This window comes from Theropithecus gelada, chromosome 14 (genome assembly GCF_003255815.1).
Source record: "Theropithecus gelada isolate Dixy chromosome 14, Tgel_1.0, whole genome shotgun sequence".
Taxonomy (NCBI): domain Eukaryota; kingdom Metazoa; phylum Chordata; class Mammalia; order Primates; family Cercopithecidae; genus Theropithecus; species Theropithecus gelada.
Genome location: NC_037682.1, coordinates 84828803 through 84849202, shown reverse-complemented (window position 1 = coordinate 84849202; position 20400 = coordinate 84828803). Strand labels below are relative to the sequence as shown.

Here is a 20400-nt window from a genome sequence, read left to right as displayed (position 1 = left end):
TTAAATATACCTGAAGAGGATTCTATTGGTACTCACAATGAAGAATATTCTTTTTTGAGTAAAGAAGTGGTAGAGAATATATGAATCAAATGAAGTATAGAAACTGAATGAAGATCAGAAACAGGATCATTTAGATTAAAATAACTTAAATACTGATTTTTTTTTTTCTTTCCTTAAGATGCAGAGGTGAGCGCCTCTCCTGCTGGAACATGAAGTTAGTTAGAAATTTCCAGTAGGGAGTCTCCTTACTTGGTTCACCAGATGGGGTTGACTCTAAGGAAGGGCAACAGGACTGGCTCTGCCTTCTGTGGGTCCTGGTTTTGTGGCTGTGGATTCGTGCAGCACCCTGAGCATCAAAGGCCATGCCACAGATACTCAGATTCCTCTGCCCAACCAACAGCCTTTTATTTTCCATAATTTCACACCCTTAACAGACATGAGATGTGATAAAAAAACACATGTTGTAGTCTTCTCCATTATGTAAGAAGCCCACAGTCTTTACATGTTCCCTTAGCACAAGCTGCAGCTGTGATAAATCCTAAGTAAATGTGAGTGTGGGTGTTAGCTATGGTTCATTCTGAAGGAAAATGCTGCATGCCTAAAGAAACGTTTTCTGGGAGGACTTGGATGGTGTAATTTACTCAAGGGCAAGTGTTTCACGAATATGAAATTAGATCCTCATCATTCCACTCCGCTCTGCACCTGAGCACTCTCCAAGCTTTCCTGGTGGACACTGGCAGAGGAACGGTCTCCTGCTGGCTTCATAACCCACACACTGCATGTCTCCCGGACACGGCTTCTCCACACAAGGATCGTTGGACCCCGGGCACAGTCCTCCTGTGACAAAGGTGGAATATGCATGATCAGTACACAAAGGGATTCACCCTGCACTCCAGGGAAGAGAGAAAAAGTTCAAAGGGAACACACAAATGGCTCAAGAGCTGGGATATGTGGGCTCCGAGCTGAGTCACAAAGACGCCACTCAGAAGTAGGGGCACCTGAATGGGCTTCATCTGGTGTGGATGTCCATCCAACATCCCTACATCTGCCAAATTTCACTGCCAGACTTAGGCAGATTAGGTACAAAGAGTAAACAGAGCTCCTCGTTTTAGGCTAAAATATGTTAAGTTACACCTGGACCAACTTCAGCTGAAGAAAGATCACAATGCAAGGGCTTGTAGTATTTATTGGAGTGGTGTTTCTGCAGATTGGAGGCTATTTGAATGTATCCCTTGAGTTTAGATTTCTTCTGCACCTCCCTCCTGCCCTCAGAACTTGGGGGTTGATTTCAGAGGGGAAAAAAAGACATTTCTAAAGAAAAGTATGACTAATTTTAAATTGTAGAAGCATGACTCACATTGTTTCCTAATCCCTTCTACTACATGCTATGTTATTGATTAGCTGTAAATGTGCCCTACATTGATGTGCCCCATCAAAAACCAGCAGAATTATCCTCGGCAAGGGAAGACTTCCTTTCTACCTGTTCGATGTTCACAGCACTGTAAGATGAAAGGTTAATCCCTCAGAAGGGAAATCCTGGAAAGCAGATTAACTGATTAAGGCAGAATTCAGGACCCAAGTGCGTTATTTTAGAACTGTTCATATTTAACTAAATAGTTCCTTCCACTGAAGGAAGCACATTTTCCAAAGGTCCTGAGTATTTCACATGTAATTAGGCCATTTTCCACCTGGTAAGAGTTTCAGCAGTAAAATAATTATAAAAAAGGAGACACAAATTAAAAATAACCCACAACTCAAACAGTGGTTTCCTAAATGGGTTAGGCATAGCCCAAAGGAGCGCCCTTTCCCCGTGAACTGAGAATGTGCAGCATACCAGCAGCTCATTTCTCGGCCAGATCTGGCCCATGATCATGCTCCTTTTCATCCCAAGTCTTTCCTCATCATTAAGCATATTGTCCCGGCCAGGTGCAGTGGTTCATGCCTGTAATCCCAGCACCTCGGGAGGCCAAGGTTGGAGGATCACTTAAGGCCAGAAATTTGAGGTTACAGTGAGCTATGATTATGCCACTGCACACTAGCCTGGGCAACAGAACAAGACCCTGTCTCAAAAAAAAAAAAAAAAAAAAAAAAGCATATTGTCCCAAGGTACAGTCATTTCTTTGTGCAGAAGAAAGCAGGAATTTAATGCTAACTACTTATAAACATTTAAAAAACTGTAATCCTTGACAGGAGCAATATAAGTAGCACCAGCAAACTCAGAATTCATAAATCCCATTTTCCACTGGTTTATAGTTCAGTCATAAAAGACACTCTTGGCACTGATCCAGCTTACAAAGTCTTAGAAGATAAAGGCATTTTAACTAAAAATTTGGAAAGAACTCTACAAATGGTTCTATAAGACTTAAGTGCCCTGAAATATATCTCCCTATTTTCCTCCCCAACCAAATCTGTAGTCCTGCCATGTATTAATCAATATTCATGGAACTTAAAACAGCTGTGTCACCATCTCATGACCTATTTCAAGAAGCTTTTGAAAACTTGTTTTTAAATAACTTTTGGTGCATTTATTCAACAAATAATTGTTTGGGGTCAAAGAGGTATTAGGCCTGGGAACACAAAGATGAAAGGAAATGATGCCTTCTTTCTCTCGCCTCAGGAAACAACATGAAAACACATGACGATACTATAATAAGATAACTGCTTTGGCAGGTATGTGAGCACAATGGAGTGACCAGAGGAGGAAAAATTCTGTCTCCTGGTAGAATGTCAGAAGTCTTCCCAAAGGAAGGGAGTATTTTAACTCAGGCATGAAGGATGAGATCCTTTGAGTAACAAAGGAATGAGCTAACAAATAGCTAGCAGCTTAACCTCAGGCCTGCCTTAATGTTTATTCATAATAAGTTCACAACCCTACCAGCTGACTCTACTGTTTTCACATGTGACTTCATCTCAGTCTCTGATAGCCTGCACACGTCTAGCTTGCTCCTAAATATTGACTAGTAGTCTATGCTTAAAATGCAAATTGAGCCCAATACTAACCTCAGCCATGTGGAGGTGGCAATGTGCATATATGAATCACAACATGCATCCCATCAAATAGATGTAACTTCTGGGTTACTTGGGCATTACCTTTCAAGTACGTATGGAAACAGTAGCTTATGTATTTAAGAAATCTGTTACTTTCTATTCTGTGGACATGCCTTTTCCCTTCTATTTAAGCCAGTCTAAATCTCAACCTCTTTATAAGCTTCTGTGTTTCTGAGATACAGTTATAGATATTACTGTTCTGCTCTAATGTAATGGCTGCATTGCAAAGAAACCTTGAGTCATCAAAAATCCAGTTTAAAAGCCACTGTTCCAAAGGGGGAAAAAAGGGCCAGATAATTTCAGGTGCATGATAGCAGAGATATTTATCCCTATAGGAATAATGGTAACGTTTTTAAAAAACAGTTATAAGTGAGTACAATAAAAATTAAACTGTAATTCAAAACAAATCTAGCATTTGGGTACTTCTACCTTTTATTCACATGTTTTGGCCTTTTCTTTTACCACCAGTCCTGCCCTGGTAATTAGCACAGTGATGGTAGCGATAGCCTGTCTGGAATGGCCACTGTGAAGATGCCAACTGCAGCAGGGGAGGTGTGGCTGGGGTGGCATGCTCCACGGGGCTGGTGGGAGCCGGGAACAGGTGGGAGCCCCACCCTCCCTACTGAGTTGGCAGGTGTGAGCCCCGCTCTCCTGGGCACAGCCACAGCTGCCCAGCCACAGCTCTGGACCTGGGCATCCCTGCACTCTTGGAAGACCAGGAAGCCCCACACCCTTCCCCTGCAAGCTCAGAAGTGCCTGCTCCTGCTCCCTGGCCTCTCCCTGCTCCTAGTACCCACTTCAATTTTGAAGCAAAGTTGTGGCCAAACCTGGGTTCTGTTGCAACCTGGCTGGGTATGCGTGCATTCAGGGTGGTGTTAATACAGCAGCCCACCTGCCACCTTGGGCCCGTCTGAACTTTGCATGTAGATGAGCACAGGAGGGAGGCTGCGGGGGTGCTCAGGGTGGCTCAGGACAGGCCTGCAGGCGCCCTTCAGCATGAACAGCCTGGGTACCGTGGATGACACATTGATGGTGGCAGGAGGCAGACAGGCTCCTGGGCAGAAAAGGGCAGGTCCCCAGTGATGCCCCACCTTCAAGCCAGGGACTGTCTGAAGCCTGGGGGCTGGGCTGTCAGTTCCAGGTAGTCCACGGACTGGAGTGAGAACTTATGGTGCTTTTTCTGGGTCTGCCCATGACCGGCTATGGACCAATCAGCATGCACGTCCTCTCTTCTGAGCCCATAAAAACCCTGGATCCTGCCAGACACAAAGAGATATCCAGACTAGCAGCTGCAGAGAGGAGCTACCCACTGTGGGTCTCCTCTCTGCTGAGAGCTGGATACTCCTTGGGACAACCTGCCTGCTGTAAGGAGCTACCCACCGTGGGTCTCCTGAGAGCTGTTCTGTCACTCACTGAAGCTTCTCTCCACCTTGTTCACCTTCCACTTGTCTGTGTAACTCATTCTTCCTGGACATGGGACAAAAACTCGGGACCTGATGAATGGTGGGACTGAAAGAGCTGTAACACAAACAGGGCTGAAAAACACTTCCCCTGCTCTCCACATTGCAGGTGACAAGAAGGAGAGAAGAGCTGCAGTCCTTCAAGGAGCCCAGACCTAGGGGATCCCCAAGTCAGGGCTGTGATACTCTCTTTGAGGCTCTATGGTTCCTGCCATCTCCAAGCTTCTGGGCACCACTGCATTCTGCATGTCTCGATGCAAGTGCCTGCAGCAGAAGCCATGTGTGGTACGTCTGGTCCAGCTGGGGCCTCACACAGAGCTGGTACATGGGCCAGCACCTGGTGCTGCCTGCCCTGCCATAGCAGTGGGCATGCCTTGCTGTGCACAGTGGCCAAACCCTGTGCTTGCTCACGTGCCAGCGTGCGTGGCTGTGCACAGTGGCCCACACACCCCTCGCTACTCCATGCCTGGCTCGCCCTTGGCAGGTATAGGATCTGGGCCAGTAGTGTGAGCCAAGTGAAGCCTGCTGGGCTGAGTGGACAGAAGAAGCCCAGTGGGTGTGAGAAATACTCAGACAAAAGGTGCCACTGACCATAGAGGCTTTCAGCTGGAGAAGCAACACCCCAAGGATCCTGTGACAACAGGGTTCCTCACTTTCTTACCCATATCTCCTGTTTCAGATTAAAGCACAGAGGTACTCAGACCAGCAACTGGAGCTCAGCCTCATAGCTCTTATTCTTATTTCCTTCTGTCATAACCTATAGGATGTCATCTAATTAAATCACAGTCATTAATTAATGCATTATGTTAGATCCGGTCCCCACTGTGAAAACTGTAGCTTGAGGATGTGTTTAAAAATACCCAAATATAAATACTATAAGTACATTCTAAAATGAATAATATCAATATAAATATTAGATATATAATAATGAGTATTTACATTCATTCCAGCAGCAATGACTTTTCTATGTTCCTTTTCTTTCTGTTTTAAATAGGTTCTTTAGGATTAATGGGATAGTTTTTGGCAAGGATATTTTTTGTACCTCTTGATGTTTTAAAAATCCTCTGGGGACTCCTCCCTGAGTTCCAGCCTGGAAATGCTTAGCCATAAACATTTGGGCTCTGGCTGCTGTTGTCTCTTTGCTCTGCTCATGGGCCTACTCTCCTGTGGCTCAAGGAAGTATGAAGGCAGATTAGAATCTGCAGGCCAGTGTAAATGGAACATCCTCCTTAGCAGGGGACAGATGTGATCATGTGTGCAAACTTCAGTGTATGCCTAACAAAAACTTTCAGGTTTTGAAAAACAGATTCCTCAAAAGGAAATAATACCCATATCCCATAATGCAGTTCTTTCCTCTCTATGAACCACTGTAAAAAATTAAGCCCTTTCTGAAATATATATGGTCAGAGAGACTTAACCTTTGTATGCCAAGCCTGAACAATGTCATGCGCCCCCTTGGTCTCAGATATACCCATGTCTGGGTCCAGGAAACACTTTTCTGGGGATAGCAACCCTCTTTCCAGCCAAAGCCCTAAATTCTTTATCTAAATAAAAGCTGGTAAGCTTTAAATGGATGCCAAAGGGTCAACATGCTTTTAGAAACCATATGTTTCTGTCATCCCCTTTTCAGGAAGTACATACACCTGTTATTGTTAAGAGCCTTGAAGACCCTCTCTCTGGTGGCAGACAGTGCTCCATCAGCTTCAGAGTACCAGTTAAAAGAAGGCAGTGTTAACTCCTGCTGGCTTCTGGGAGAAAGTTTATCTTATTAGCTATCGTGAAGTAATGCAGCTTTAATTAACTTGTGCTGTGTTTGGTGACAGCTTGGGGGATGTGGGCTCATAGGCCGACATGCTCTGCATCTCAGACATCCATCATTTGGTACCACAGTAAGCATGAAGGGAGAAGGGTCCCACTTCGTCAAACCAACTGATGCCATTGTATGTCAGGACAGGATCAGATGTGTGTAGCTCCTGTCATGAAGCAGGCAGAGTAAGCCCTGTCCCCATTCCCAGTTTCTCTCAGGAAGGTGGGGTAGTAAAACAGGAAAGGATACTGCATTAACAAGATGCAGACCTGGATTTTGGCCCTGGCTAATTTTTTAATTTAGTCACTGTGTGGCCTTGAATTACTCACTTGTCTTTTCTAGGTCTCGATTTCCTTTTCTGAAAAATCAAGATAATAATTCTTTACAGTGCTGTGAGAATGAAATGGGCTAGTGTATGTGAAAGCAACTTGTAAAGAAAAAAATTTATTATAAAAACAAATTACTACAGGGTCAAAACTGGAAACACAAACTTGACCCAGCAACATGGCAGAGTCCTGAACTCAGGTGTAACTTTTCCCTTGCTGTCCTTTTTTGGTCAGATTCATGATTTGTAAGTCCACAGTAGGTGATAGGAAATATGAAATACTGTGTGTACTGTAGGCATAGAATAAGGCCTGGGGCTTGTTACTCATCTGCGTCACAGGAACGTGCACCTGTGTTGAGCCTTGCACCACCTTCTCGATCTCAGGTGCAGATGTTTTTTTCACGCACCTTGTCCACCAGGAGAAACACGCACACCATGTGACCATTCCCTGAACGGTTTTCCACCTTCTGATTTTTTTGCTTAGGTGGAAATTTAGGTCACTTTCGATAGAGGTGACAACAGACAATTCACTTGAACAGAAGCATCAAAGCTTTGGAACATGCAGGGAGGAGAAGGGTGATCCTCTGGAGGTTTTAAAAGGTTTCGCTACCATATTTATGACTCTCCTCTCCTCTCTGCCCAGCAGTCCCGCAGCCCCCTGGATTAAGTCTCTGCTTTTAGCCAATACATCAGTATCTAGCTGTGATTATTATGCTGCCACTTTAAGCTGATTCAACCTCTTGATTTATGTTGCTGCCTCATTACATTGAATAATCCAATAACTAATGGTAAACATCCCATGCCCTGAATTCATGTGCTTTACCCACATGCCATGTCCTGACAAATGCCAAATAAGTCAAAAAGCTCCCTTCTTAATTCATGGCCTGTAAGAAGTTTTAAAAAACGGAAGTCTCAACTTTGAAGTCATTTCTTATGGTTCTCTCGGAAGCAGAGAATCATCCAGAATGGTGTTTGCTTGACTCAGCCATATTTTCTGTATGATTTCACTAAAGGCCAAGTGCAATTTCATTCAAGACCTCCTCTCTGGGGCAGCTGTGTATGGGTGGAATATAGAAAGGAAAACACATACACTGAGAAGCTGGTATCACCACCAAGATGGGGACCTCTACACCTCTCCTGGCAATGTGGGACTCATGCATACTGGAGATGAGGGATCTGCCAAGGTGTATTTCTTATGAATGAAAAATAGAAACTTCCCAGTTTGTAGGGCGTTAACCTGTTAAGATTAATAGACAACACTGAAGGTTACTCAAAGCCACTGGGATGGGCTCTCTCCTCAGAAAATTAGCATTAACAAACCCCAGCCAAAGTGCAAACCCAATTTCAGATTCTTTTGTGCTATATAAAAACACATCACAAACATGTTTTAAGTGTCTGACTGCCTCACAGAAGCCGTCATCATTTTATTTTACAGCACTTATTAGAAGTGCAATGGCCACCTGTCAGCAGGCCTGCTTTACCTATCCTACCGTATCCCTCCCAAGGACTGTCCTGACTTCTTACCATCCACCCCACTGAGCTCTCTGTCATTTGCTCAATGTATGATGCTGTTTCATTCTCCATGGGAATGGGGATCACATCAGCCTCTTTCACCACCGTATCTCCAGCACCCCACCCAGGGCCTGGTGCAAAACAGTATTCAATTAACTGCCGAGAGAATAAGTAAACAAAAGGATGCTTAAAATGCATCCTCTACCTGGCAAAGACCTATTATGACATGCTTCATTGCTTCCGATGCTTTTCTTGTAGTCCTCCAAGTAGAGCTGATAACCCCCTCCTTTATGCTTCCTCCGTGCCCCAATAACACCACCTATAACTTTGTATAGCACACATTTGTTTACTGCCAAGGAGCAAAGGAATTTCTTGTGTTTGGCTAGGAAGAGGATGCAAAGGGTCATAACAACTATCCTTAGTTACCTAGAGGCAGTTTGTAGAAGCAGGGTTAGTCAGGTTGGATCTGCGTGGCTCTGAGGGATACAGCTGAATGACATGACAAGGAGAGAAGTTCTGGTATGCTATTAGGCAGAAGATAATCTCAGGGCTTCCTTGTAAGCTTCCAGTACTGGTGCTTGAACTTGGCTGAATTACTATGCCAGGAATATAGAAAATAGGATGTCTGCTGTGCGTGGGAATTTGGATTAGGAAACTTTTGAGTTCCTTTCAAATCTCTGCAGAGATGGTAAGCTGCTGTGGTTAAAAAATGCTTTGAATAAGATAGTCAAGGATGAATCCTGGCTCTGTCATCTACTAGCTCTGTAGCTCTGTGATTCTGAGTGAGTCAATTGACCTTTCCAAGTTTTGGTTTCCTTAATTTTTGAAAAAAGTTAACGAGACCTACTCTTTAGGATTATAGTAAGAGTTAAATGTAATTGCATGCGTGTGAAAAACAGCATGCAAACTGGTCATGGTTTGATAAACATTATCTGATCTGTCTGTCCCTGCCTTGATCCATGCACTGAATTACACACCAGTTCTCACCTCTATGCCTTGGCTCTTATGCCCTTTGGTTTTCAATCTCCTATCCTGGTCACCTAGATAATTCCAGGCATCCTTTTCAGACCTTGCTCAGGCAGCACCACCTACAGTGATTCCTCTTTATATTCTGAGAAAACCCTATGACAGTGCCATCCCCCACTGGTTGAAGGCATGGCTGGTGTCTGACTCATTTCTGTATAGCACAGGGCTTCGCCCATGGCAAAAACACTCCATCCATTTCATTTGGAGCACTAGGTTCCATTCTATATTCCATATCTTAATAAAGACTTGACAAATCAGGCATCCACTTCTTCTACCACACCCATCAACACACTGGTTGTAAACTCTGATGGTCTCACTGGCAGTCCATCCTACTGGACAAGTGCATCCTTTTTGATATATTTATATATTAGATTTTTGAATGCAAGTTTTCAAAAATGGACAATCAGCAAGGTCCCATAGGCTGTCGTGACACCCTTTCCTCTTGCACATCTCCTATATGGGCTCGAGGACATCTATCATCCTCAATTCATTTAAGTTGGTGTCAGTCTTTCTTACTGAAGTGACAATGTTCATTGCACCTCTGAAGTTCACCAGGGACCACCTCACAACATCAGACCTTTGTATCTCTTGAAGTTTGTTCAGACACGATGTTTGTTGGTAGCTGGAGTCGAATGAGCTTATTTGGCACCAAAATTCAAGTCTGCTTTCATTTTGTTAGAATAACTCAGCATTTTGGTTCAAGATGCTAATGATGATAATTGGACCAAAAAAACTGTGTATGAGAAAAAGATGAGCTGGAAGTTGGGAGGAGGATAGAATATTGAGGCCAGATTTGTCTAAACATTACTACACAGCCCAGAGTGGACAGTTACCTCTACTTATCGAGCTAATTATTCCACCAAGTGGTGGGAAAGTCCATCTAATGAATGTGCCGACCTCCTAGAGTAAACAGAAGAGCAGCCAATACTAATTGTGTGTGAGGGTGTGTGTATGCACCTGTGGGTGCACGCACGTGTGTGTGTTGTGGGGAGGGACCTTTATTGAATTTAATTATTTCTCCTTTCCAATAAATGAGAAAATGCCTAAAAATGCCTAATGCATACCTTAACAACTCATGGTTGTATTTTTATTTGAAAGATAATTTTAGAAGTGAGAAAGCTATTGCTATTAAAATAAAGAGCCTGTTCCTGCACCTGGAGGAAACTCTTTCCTCTTTATCTTGCTGTGTGATTTCTCAAAGTTTGGTTTCCTGACCAGCAACATTAGAGTCACCCAGGCTACATGTGTAGAATCCTAGGCTCCACCCCAACTGTCCATATCTAAGTGTGGGGCTCAGCAATGGGCATTTAGTAAGCCCCATGCACACAGGAGTCTGAGAGAACTTCTGCCTTACTGGGATTGTACTGTGAGGCTGGCAATCAGTCTGCTAGGAAAATTGCATTACGGTCATGAGTTAGTTAATAATGGGGATATATTCTGCAAAATGCATCGTTGGGCTATTTTGTCATTGTGCAAATATCACAGAGTGCACTTACACAAACCGAGATAGCACAGCCTACTATGCACCCAGACTATATGGTACGGGCTATGGCTCCCAGGCTACAGACTTGTACAGCATGCTACTGTACTGAACACTGTAGGCAATCGTAACACAATGGTAAGTACTTTTGTATCTAAACAAAACTAAACATAGAAAAGGCATAATATGGTATTACCACAGTTTGGGACTACCACCGTATAAATGGTCCCTTGTTGATGAAACATTGTTATACCACGCATGACGTATTTGAGTATTCTTCTACAGTACATAGCACTGAGGTTATGATTCACATTTAAAAAGGAAGAGTCCCTATTCTTAAGATGCAGATAATAAAGTAGGGGCCCAAGAGGGCCCTTTCTTGAATCAGTATGCTACTCTTATCAGCTGTATGGCCCCAGGCAAGGCACAAAGCTACCACATCTATAAAATGAAGATGATCATATATCATCTGCTGAAGACAGGGCTGGGCTAGATGACCTTGGAGCTCCTTTACCACTAAAATCTAGAATTTCATTTTATAGCTTAATTATAAGAGTGACTTGAAGGTGAGAAAAGGCTGAGAGCATGGCCTGACTCTGCACAAAGCTCTTCTTGAGCAAATGCTGGCTTTTCAAATCCCGAAGGCTTCCTCTTGGGATGACCGGGGCCTGACTCACAAAACCTTCTGGCATTCTAAATTTACTGGGAGTAGAAAGGTTTGTGGAGACTAGAGAACAGGGGTCCTAGGCAGAGACATCACCGTGAAACATATTGCATTTAGGACATTAGCGTCTTATGTAAAATAGAGAGCAAACCCCTCCTCCAAATCCTTCTTTTAAAGAATTATTCAAAGTCTGCTCCCTGCCCCCACCCCAGTCTCTTCCTGATGAACTCATCCCTGAAGACCTAGCACATTGGTGGTCTCTGTGTATAGATACCACAGACAGCTTTCCTTTGGCCACAGGAGAGATTCTGTCCCTTCTATACTCTAGCATTTTCTGTAGCACTGTTACAGCAAGTAGGTGCTTGCAAGCTGACTTTACAATTGTCAACTCCTAAGGGCAGGAACTGCATCTTTTTTACCTTGAATCTTTAGTGCCTAGGACATTATGGCCTTCGCAGATTTTCTGCAGAAATAAATGAGTTCTCAGAGTACAAGGATCAATTAGCTGGTATAGTTTCTTCTTCAGGGTCTTCCCTGTCCTGTTCTGAACCCCTTTTGAACCCTGGTGTGAATCACCGCATACAGACCCTAGAAGAGCTTTGGTGTATAAATCAGTTTGCCAACAAAGGAAATCTAGGTAAGGCCCAGACAGCTGGCATTCATAAATTCTGCATGTGGGTGACATCTGCCAGAAATGCGTTTCACCTAGTATGCATGATTTGAGTTACTTTGCAGCTAATTTACATATTAAACAAATCTGGACATCCCTGCTTCTACCTGATGCAATCACAAACAGAATTCACTGGATACCACAGAGAGAGCAGCTGACACACTGATGGGCTGCTTGGAGGCTGTCAAAGTGTCTCTCAGAGGGAGTTATGACCCCTAGGGCCTCCCCCGATGACATCATTCTCCAAACTGCAACCAAGAACTTTCTGCAAGGGAAGAGGCCAGGGGCCCTGCCTGTCCCTAATTACCTAAAGGATGTTTTACAAATGGCCTCCCTCTGGCCATGGTCCCTTTGGACCAAATTCACACTGGCTAGAAAAACTCTGGCTGCAATTTCCTTAGAAGAGGGCAGTGAATTTATGGCTCCACATGTCAGACAGAGGAAAAGAGAGAGAGGGCAGTGCTTCTCATCGATCACTATGGGCATGTGACTCTGTGCAACTATGGCCTTTGACCAGTAAAGGTCAAAGTTCAGTGACGCCACTTACATCAACAACACGAACCATTCCTTCCCTGCCACTCTGAGGGCTGAATCCATCCCTTGACTGTGCTCCTGGACATCTGGCCCCTGTTTCTCACTGAAGCAAATCGAACTGCCCTTACTCTTGGCAACAGCTTCCTAACTTGTTTCCGTGCCTCTGGCCTGGCCTCCTCTAATCCATTCCCCTCTGCAGCCAGCACACCCTCTGTAAAAGACAGATCGGATTCTGCCACTTCTTCGCTTCTCATCAGCCAATGGCTCTCACTGCCTTGGGATAATTTTAAAATTCTTCGTCTCGGCTAATGGCCCTTGTGTGATGTCTGGGCCTGCTCTCAGGCCTTATTTCACATCCCAGCCCTGCTTATTGCAACCAGAGGAAAGCTCTTTCCATCCCCAGTGTAGGTTCCTCTTATGCCTCTAAGCCTTCTTCATGCAAGCTGCCCCTCGCCTAGAAGGCTCTCCCTCCTCTACCCTAATTCCTACTGGACCCTTATCTCTACCTAGAGGATTCTCCCTTTGGGAAATACCCCCATCGACTGGGTCCTCCATAGGACTTTGTACATTTCTTGACGATATGTATCAAATAGGCTCGCCTGTTTGTCTGTCTGTGCTGCTCACTGAGCCACAGCTACATGGACTGTACCTCCTGCAGCCCCAGCATCTATTACAGTTTTTGGGCACACAGTAAGTGATCATTTAATATTTAGTTGAATGAATGACTGAACGCAGGCATGCTGGAATGATAACTCAGTCTACTCCTACAATCTCAGGAGTTGGGAGGGAACATTCAAAACTGCACTCACCATTGCAGGTGCAGCGCACATTCCTGTAGAAACGCGGACACACAAAGCTTATGCGAGCCGTGCTGTAGGTCATAAGCGCGTGGGAATCCAGTGACAAGCCTTGCTCACAATGCTGTTCCTGACAGTCCAGCCCTGAGCAGTTCTTCTCCAGGATGGCTGAGATGCGCATGATATTCTCCAGGTGTCTTCTGGCATTGGACAGCTTCTGGATCAGGTAGGCTGGCTTGTAGAACTCACTGCTGTGCATCTCCACCGCAAACAGCATGTCCAGCTGGTTGGTGCCTGCCACGGGCTGGATGCTGATGATGCGCAAGCTGTCCTGCTTCTGGGTGAGGACCGCATTCCGCAGGGTGCGCCGGAACCCATGCATGTGCAGCCCCACAAAGTCCTCAGGGGACACATTCTCAAAGCGGATGGTGACAGTGTTCTGCAGCATCTCATGCACCAGCTGTTCCACATGCACGACCACATCAATGGGCACCTGGAAGCGACCATCACTCACAGACACATTCAGGACATACTTGCCGCTGTCCAGGCCTCCCAGGGCGATGATTTTCCCATCATGACTATTCACTTTAAACAAGCTTTTCTGCTCCGATTTTAGGGCAAACGTGAGCACGTCATACATGTCTTGATCTGTGGCATGAATCTTCCCAATGACCCCACCAGGAAAGTCATCCTCCATGGTGACAATGAAAATTTCCAGGGGAATGGCTGTGGGCTTGTGGGTGCTTTCCTCGATGACTCGCACGCGAATGTAGGTGTGAGAAACTTGCTGGGGTTTGCCTGAATCCTTTGCCTAAAACAACCAAGAGGTGAAAAGGCAACGAACGAAGAAAACTAACCATAGCAAGTTTTTAAAAACCCACAGATAGAAGACGTCTGTACCTTTACATTTGCTTCTTCCTTCATCCCTTGCCACTATTCTGAAAAATGCTGAGGACGTGTGTTTAAGTAAGAGGAGTGATTTATCACCTTTCATCCCCATATGTACACTCTGCTATGGACAATAAAATGTATCAACACAATAAAGCCGGCTGGGGTGAATAGAGAAGGAGGACAGAGGGCTACAAGAGTCAATAAGCCCGCAATGGGCTGACCTTGTTTTAATTTTATGCAGCAACCACAGGGGAAACCTCATAAAGTGGTCTTTCCACTTGGAGGAGAAATTTCTGTTTTTTGTTGGATTATTTCCTTTTGACTGAACCCAGATAGCACCTTTCTGCATATGTAAGAAATGACATGATTTAAGTGGGAATTATATCACGGTAAGGCTTCAAATAAAATGTAACACAATGAAAAGAAAAGCTAGGTAGCTTGATAAAAACGCTTTTTCTTTTCCTTCCATGTATAATAATTAACAGAACATCCACTCTGGCAACAGGTCTTTACTGAACACTGATGGCATGCAAGGCGGAAGTATTCAGAAGGGCAGGGCTTCAGAAGGGCAGATTCCCATGAGGTGGGTTTATGGAGCAGGTATCTGAAAATGTGAACCCTGCAGACCAGGTGGGATCTGGGGAGAGATGTGTCCTCGTGTGTGGAAGGCAGTGAAAAAGCCGGTGCCTGGGCATCATGCAGACCTGAGTTTGAATCTTGTCTCTGTCACCCACTACATATCCTGCTTTGAGTATGTTACTTAACTTCTCTAAGCCTCAGTTTTTGTATTTTTAATATGAGTAAAATAGTAGCCTCACTTCACAGGGTCCTTCTGTTGTGGGGATTCAAAGACAGAGTCGTTGCAAAGCACTAAACCCAGGTCTCATCCATAGATACACTTAGTACATGATGGTTCATGTCATTGTTATTTTTATTTGTTTATTTGTTTTGTTTATTTAGAGGCAGGGTCTTGCTCTGTCACCCAGGCTGGAGTGCAGTGGTGGTGCAATCACAGCTCACTGTAGCCTCAACCTCCTGAGCTCAAGTGATCCTCCCACCTCAGCCTCCTGAGTAGCTGGGAATACAGATGTGCACCACCACACCAGGCTACTTTATTTTTTGTTTTTGTTTTTGTAGAGATGAGTTCTCACTATGTTGCCAAGGCTGTCTTGAACTCTTGAGCACAAGCAATCCTCCTGCCTTGGCCTACCAAAGTACTGGGATTACAGGTGTGAGCCACTGTGTCCATCTGTTGCTATTTTTATTATTGCCATCATCACATACTTTATTTGATGGATGATGTGAACAAGACACTCTGGAATGTAAAATTCATGGAGGAGGAGATAACTTTAGCAAATTAGATTGAACTTGAAGTCAAACCGTGGAGCGCTTCAAAGGAGAGTGGAGTTTAGACTTTATAGACCAGAGGTTTCCCATTCACAAGTCAGAGGCCAGAAAGATGAAAGAAAGGCATGAAGCTGCTGGGTATAAGGTGAGAGAGCAATAGGCCTGTGGCCAGAGAAGGACTGGAGAGTGGTGTCTGTCAAAAGGTCCTGAAATTCAAAATCTGAAAGTCTGGGGCAGAATTCAGCCTGCAGGGCCTAAGTTTTCAAACACTAGGAAACCAACAGATAGTTTTAGTTTAGGGCAGGGATCAGCAATCATTTTCTGAAAAGGACTGGATAATAAATATTTTCAGCTTTGTGGGTTATACAGCCTCTATCACAACCATGCCAGGCTGTCCTGTGCAAGGAAGCAGTCACAGCACATATCTAAATGAAGGAGGCTGTGTGCCAGTAAAACTTCATTGTTAAAAACAGGCTGAGGGCAGGATTTGGCCCAAGAGCTGTAGTTTGCTGGTCCCTGATTAAGGGGAATGACATAATCTAAGTAGAATGATTAATATGGGAGGAGTGAAGGGTTGGGTCAGAAGAGAATGAAGCTAAAGCCAGAGGAAGCACCCAGGAGGCTCCTGCCACAGTAGCACGATGATGGGGCTGTGCAGAATACAGTGAGGCAGTGGCAATGGTAGTATGACTGACGAAAGGAAGAAAACGCAGGACTCAGTGGTAGTTTAATACAAGGGACTCAGAGAGAGACCCTTTTATAAAGATTCTAAAACCTAAGATGTGAAATCTGCTCTGTATCTGGACAGGATAGGCAAACTGTGCTAGCTTCTGTGAGAAGGCACTGAAAAGTTCTCCTTGCCTTGAGTACTACCCTGTGATATAAAATCATTTACACAATATTGTTGGAGGAGCGGATGGCAATTGAAAAGTTCATTGATGTGCTTGGAGCTGGCAGTCCTTAATTCAGAAGGTTTCATGGAGTAAAGTAAGGTGTAATTTATCCAAAGAGATAATGTATACAAGTCATTGCTATACCAATACCAATAATTACTATTGCTATTATTTTCACCATTAATAATGAGCCTAGATTGTCCTCTGTAGGCAACAGTGGATAGAAAAAATCACTCAGTTTCCCTGATGGGATCCAAATCTTGGTATTTGCAGAAATCGTACATGGGAACTTCTGGGGGCCCTCTCATTTCCTGCTTCTTCTATACTCTGCATACCTGCCACCTTTGCCTCTTTGTCCCATTTCATGTCACACAGGCCAACGACCATGAGGAACTGACATGCTGGAGGCCATTGCCAGCTGAGTCCTTTGTCCCCTCCTGCCTCACTGGGGAAGGCCTATCAAGCAGAGGCATGACACGGCTAAATCCCCTTACGACGGGGATTGGTAGCTGCCCCAAGTGGGGTAATGTGGTGGGTAATAGTGTAAAGCAGCAGGAGTTTTTAGAATGCAGATTTAAGCCCAGTGACCATCTGTTGGGCATACTCTACAGGAATGTCCTTCCTGAACAATGATGCTTCCCTTCCTTCCTGTTCAATTTCACACACACAGGCAGCTTTTATTGGTGTGAAATTGAATTTGAGATTAAAAGGGGAACACTCCTGCATAGTAATGAATTATGTTGACTTACTCAGCAAAGAAAAAATCCACCAAAGTGGACAGAAACAAGCATGAGAAAGAAAGACAGCACGATGGAGACAGGGCGCGATGCCATACCTGGACACACAACACGTATTCCGGAGACTCTGTGTGCTGGAAGACCACAGCCGACCGCAAGATCCCATGGGAGTCCAACACAAACTCTTCCTCTTCATTTCCCGACAAAATAGAGAATGAAAAGGGAGGCCCATTGTGAAAGGAGTCTCTGTCTGTCACCACCAGCTGCAAGATGCTGGTGCCCACTGGCTTATTTTCCTGCATAAAAGAGTATATAGTAAAAAGGAAGATAAAATTACACTTCTCTTCGCATTGATTAAAAACAAAAACAAAAATCCATCATTACAGGCTGAGAGTGCTGAGCTAGAAAACAGGGCTTTCAGCAGAAGGGATTCCCTGTGATATTATCTCGTCTTCTGAAAACATGTTGGTGTCTGTAACTGTCATGTTTTTTATCTTTGGCTGCTTCCCACAACCACCTATGGGACAATCTTTACCAGTGTGAACACAAGGACTTGAAGCTGCATGGGTTTACAGGTTCTGAGCATGGTGCTGGGCACACCTTGTCCTGGGTGAGCTGGCAATGCCCAAGCTGACCTGAAGAGCTCCACTGGGATGGGGAAGCACTTCCTCACACACACATGTCACAACACAACTATGCTGAGGCCCAACACACCATGTCACAGCATTGGATTTTCTGGTGGGACATCCTGGCAGCTTTCTAGTCAATATACAAAGGCATATTCCCAGTGGAAAATGGGGCTTTATACCTTGCCTCATTCTCCAGAACACGGTTTTGCCACATTCCTTTAGGGAAGGGAATTGGGGTAAAACATTCCTTAATTTGACAATGAACAGAAAGGGAATCCTTAATTTCATCAGAATTCTTGGAAGTCCTGATTCTATTACGTAAACATTATTTTGCAGAACTTATCTGTTTTTTTCCCCAAATGGGAATGCAAAGCTCCTTCTTGGGTCAAAGATTATCCTCACGTTGAAAATGCCAAATTAAATCCTCTGTAGCTCAGTCTTTGCTGTCCTTTCCCCTACTCTGTTGAGGCTTCAGCAATACCACAGCTTGGGCCTGAAATCAGTTGTATCAGCTCAGGCCTCATGACGCCATCGATGTAAGGATTAAACGAGTTTGGGTTGCAGAGATGGAGACGATGATACACTACAGTTTGGAGGGCAGACCCAGTCAAGTTTTATGTGCTGAATTAGTCTTATGAAAACCATGTGTGGGAATAAGAAAGTCATTCTGGGTTAGGAAAACGGAGGCATATTTTTTGAAGAAGAAAGAGAAAAGGACTGTAGAGACCTCTTATTTTGCTCCTTTTCACAAGTGTCCTGTTGGTCATCAAAAACTAGACACTGTCTCCCTCTGGAATCAGTCGTGGGACCACCATAGCCCCACATATACTTACTATTTCACGCTGACAACATATTCAGCAGCACACAAAACACAAGGCTGACTGATTTGTTTGCTTACTCTCTAAAGGCCGCTTCCTGCATAGAAGACAGGGAGAGAGACAGTGTGGCCCTCAGGGTCACCATCTGAGAAGAAGGGTGTAAGGTAACACAGACATGCCTGCCCTGCGGATAGGGGCCCCATCATCGCTCATGGGCTGAGCCTCTCCGTGCTTTCACTGTTGACCTCCTGTTGCGCATTTGAAAACAGTCTGTCAAGCTGATCGATGCGTGTCATAAAACTGAATATTGAGTAGGAGAAACCCACTTTGTTTTGGGGTTAGCAAACAGAGGCCATGAGGGCAGAGAGCATCCTTGTGAGCAATAGTCATGGAGAAGAGTGAGCTGAGAGAAAGAGAAATGGAGGAAGGTATGGACTCTGGGCAAAGCTCTGGGGAAGCAGGAGTGTGGTAAGAATGCAGAGCTGCTGGAAAAAGCATCAGAGAGGAGGAGAAAACCACAGGGAAAGAATCAGATTTCGCTGACAAAGGGGTGGGAACCAGCAGACAGCTGCTTCCTTCGAGGCTGCCTTCCAGTCTGATTGCTGGACAGCTCAGTGGCCCTGGGGTCTGAGGAGGCCAGCTATGGCTGGTCAGGCTCAAATTCTTGAATGTTATTCCAAAGGGGACCCTCAAGACCTAGCCCACTCACATTTCACCTTCCACCCACAAAGTCCTGGGACTCCTTGGGAGTGATTCTGAGGCCAAACTGGATCAGGCAAGAACTGATTCTCTAGAATACCTGTGGCCCTCCAAGACATGCACATCACTCTGTCTCCTCTAAGTTCTCTACACTGACAGTTTTCCTGGGCTGGATTTCCTGACCCTCCTAAAGTTGTGCTTTCAGCTCCTGGAAATACTGGGAAGTAGTGGACGCTCAGTACCTAGTACTGTGCTCGTGGAATAAAAAATAGATGGGAAGAAGAGCCACTCTCTCTTACAGCAGAATACCAGCAGTAAGTTACTCTATCCTGCAGTCTGATTTTAAAGAGCAGGTGGATTTAAAGTGTTAAACAAATTGGTTATGGAAAATTAATTTTAATGACTACCAGCTCTATCCTGATGCCCAATCTGTCTTTGACTGATGAGACAATGCGTATCAATCTCTGTCATCTGCCAGAATAGCATAAAGTTGCTTAAAGGCAGCCTGCCACTGGGGAAAGAGAATTCTTTTGCAGAAGATAGTCCCAAGTTCAAATCCTGACTCTGCCACTTACCAGCTGCATGATCTTGGGTGAATTACTTAACCTTACAGATCCTTAGCTCTTTCAATTATAAAGTGGGGGCCAATCCACCATTCCTCTTCACAGGGTTGTTGTGGGGAGAGACAGTGTGCATAAAGCGCCTGACACTTGAAAAAAATCCACCCCTCGATAGCTCTTACTCACATTTATTAATCAGCTGTGGTAGAAGAACTAGGTTCTTTTAATACCTGCCCTATGAAGGGATGAGATGACATTAAGTAATAGTAGCAATAAACCACAATGAGTAAACCACAGCAGAGGAAGAAAGCTGAATGCAAAGGGACAAGTGCTTGGCAGGCAAGATTTGCTCACCTGAATCACAGCAGTATAGTTGGCAGGTGTAAATACTGGGCTGTTGTCATTCACATCGGAAATATCAATGTTGAGAGTTGCAGTTGATGACATTGGAGGAATGCCACTGTCTACTGCCTGGACAAGCAGAGAGTATCCAGACACCTGCC

The 20400-nt window shown here is 44.6% G+C and overlaps 1 protein-coding gene across 2 annotated transcripts in view; it reads right to left on the bottom strand.

Annotated features, from left to right (window-relative positions):
- Window positions 1-20400, bottom strand: part of FAT3 (FAT atypical cadherin 3) — a 558548-nt gene that overhangs the window by 38422 nt on the left and 499726 nt on the right. For both annotated transcript variants that reach the window (XM_025356611.1, XM_025356610.1), the window contains exons 16-19: window positions 20252-20395; window positions 17290-17487; window positions 13336-14134; window positions 703-837 (exon numbers count right to left, since the gene is read on the bottom strand). In XM_025356611.1, the coding sequence (XP_025212396.1) occupies window positions 703-837; window positions 13336-14134; window positions 17290-17487; window positions 20252-20395 (1276 nt within the window). The remainder of the gene's footprint in view (window positions 1-702; window positions 838-13335; window positions 14135-17289; window positions 17488-20251; window positions 20396-20400) is intronic.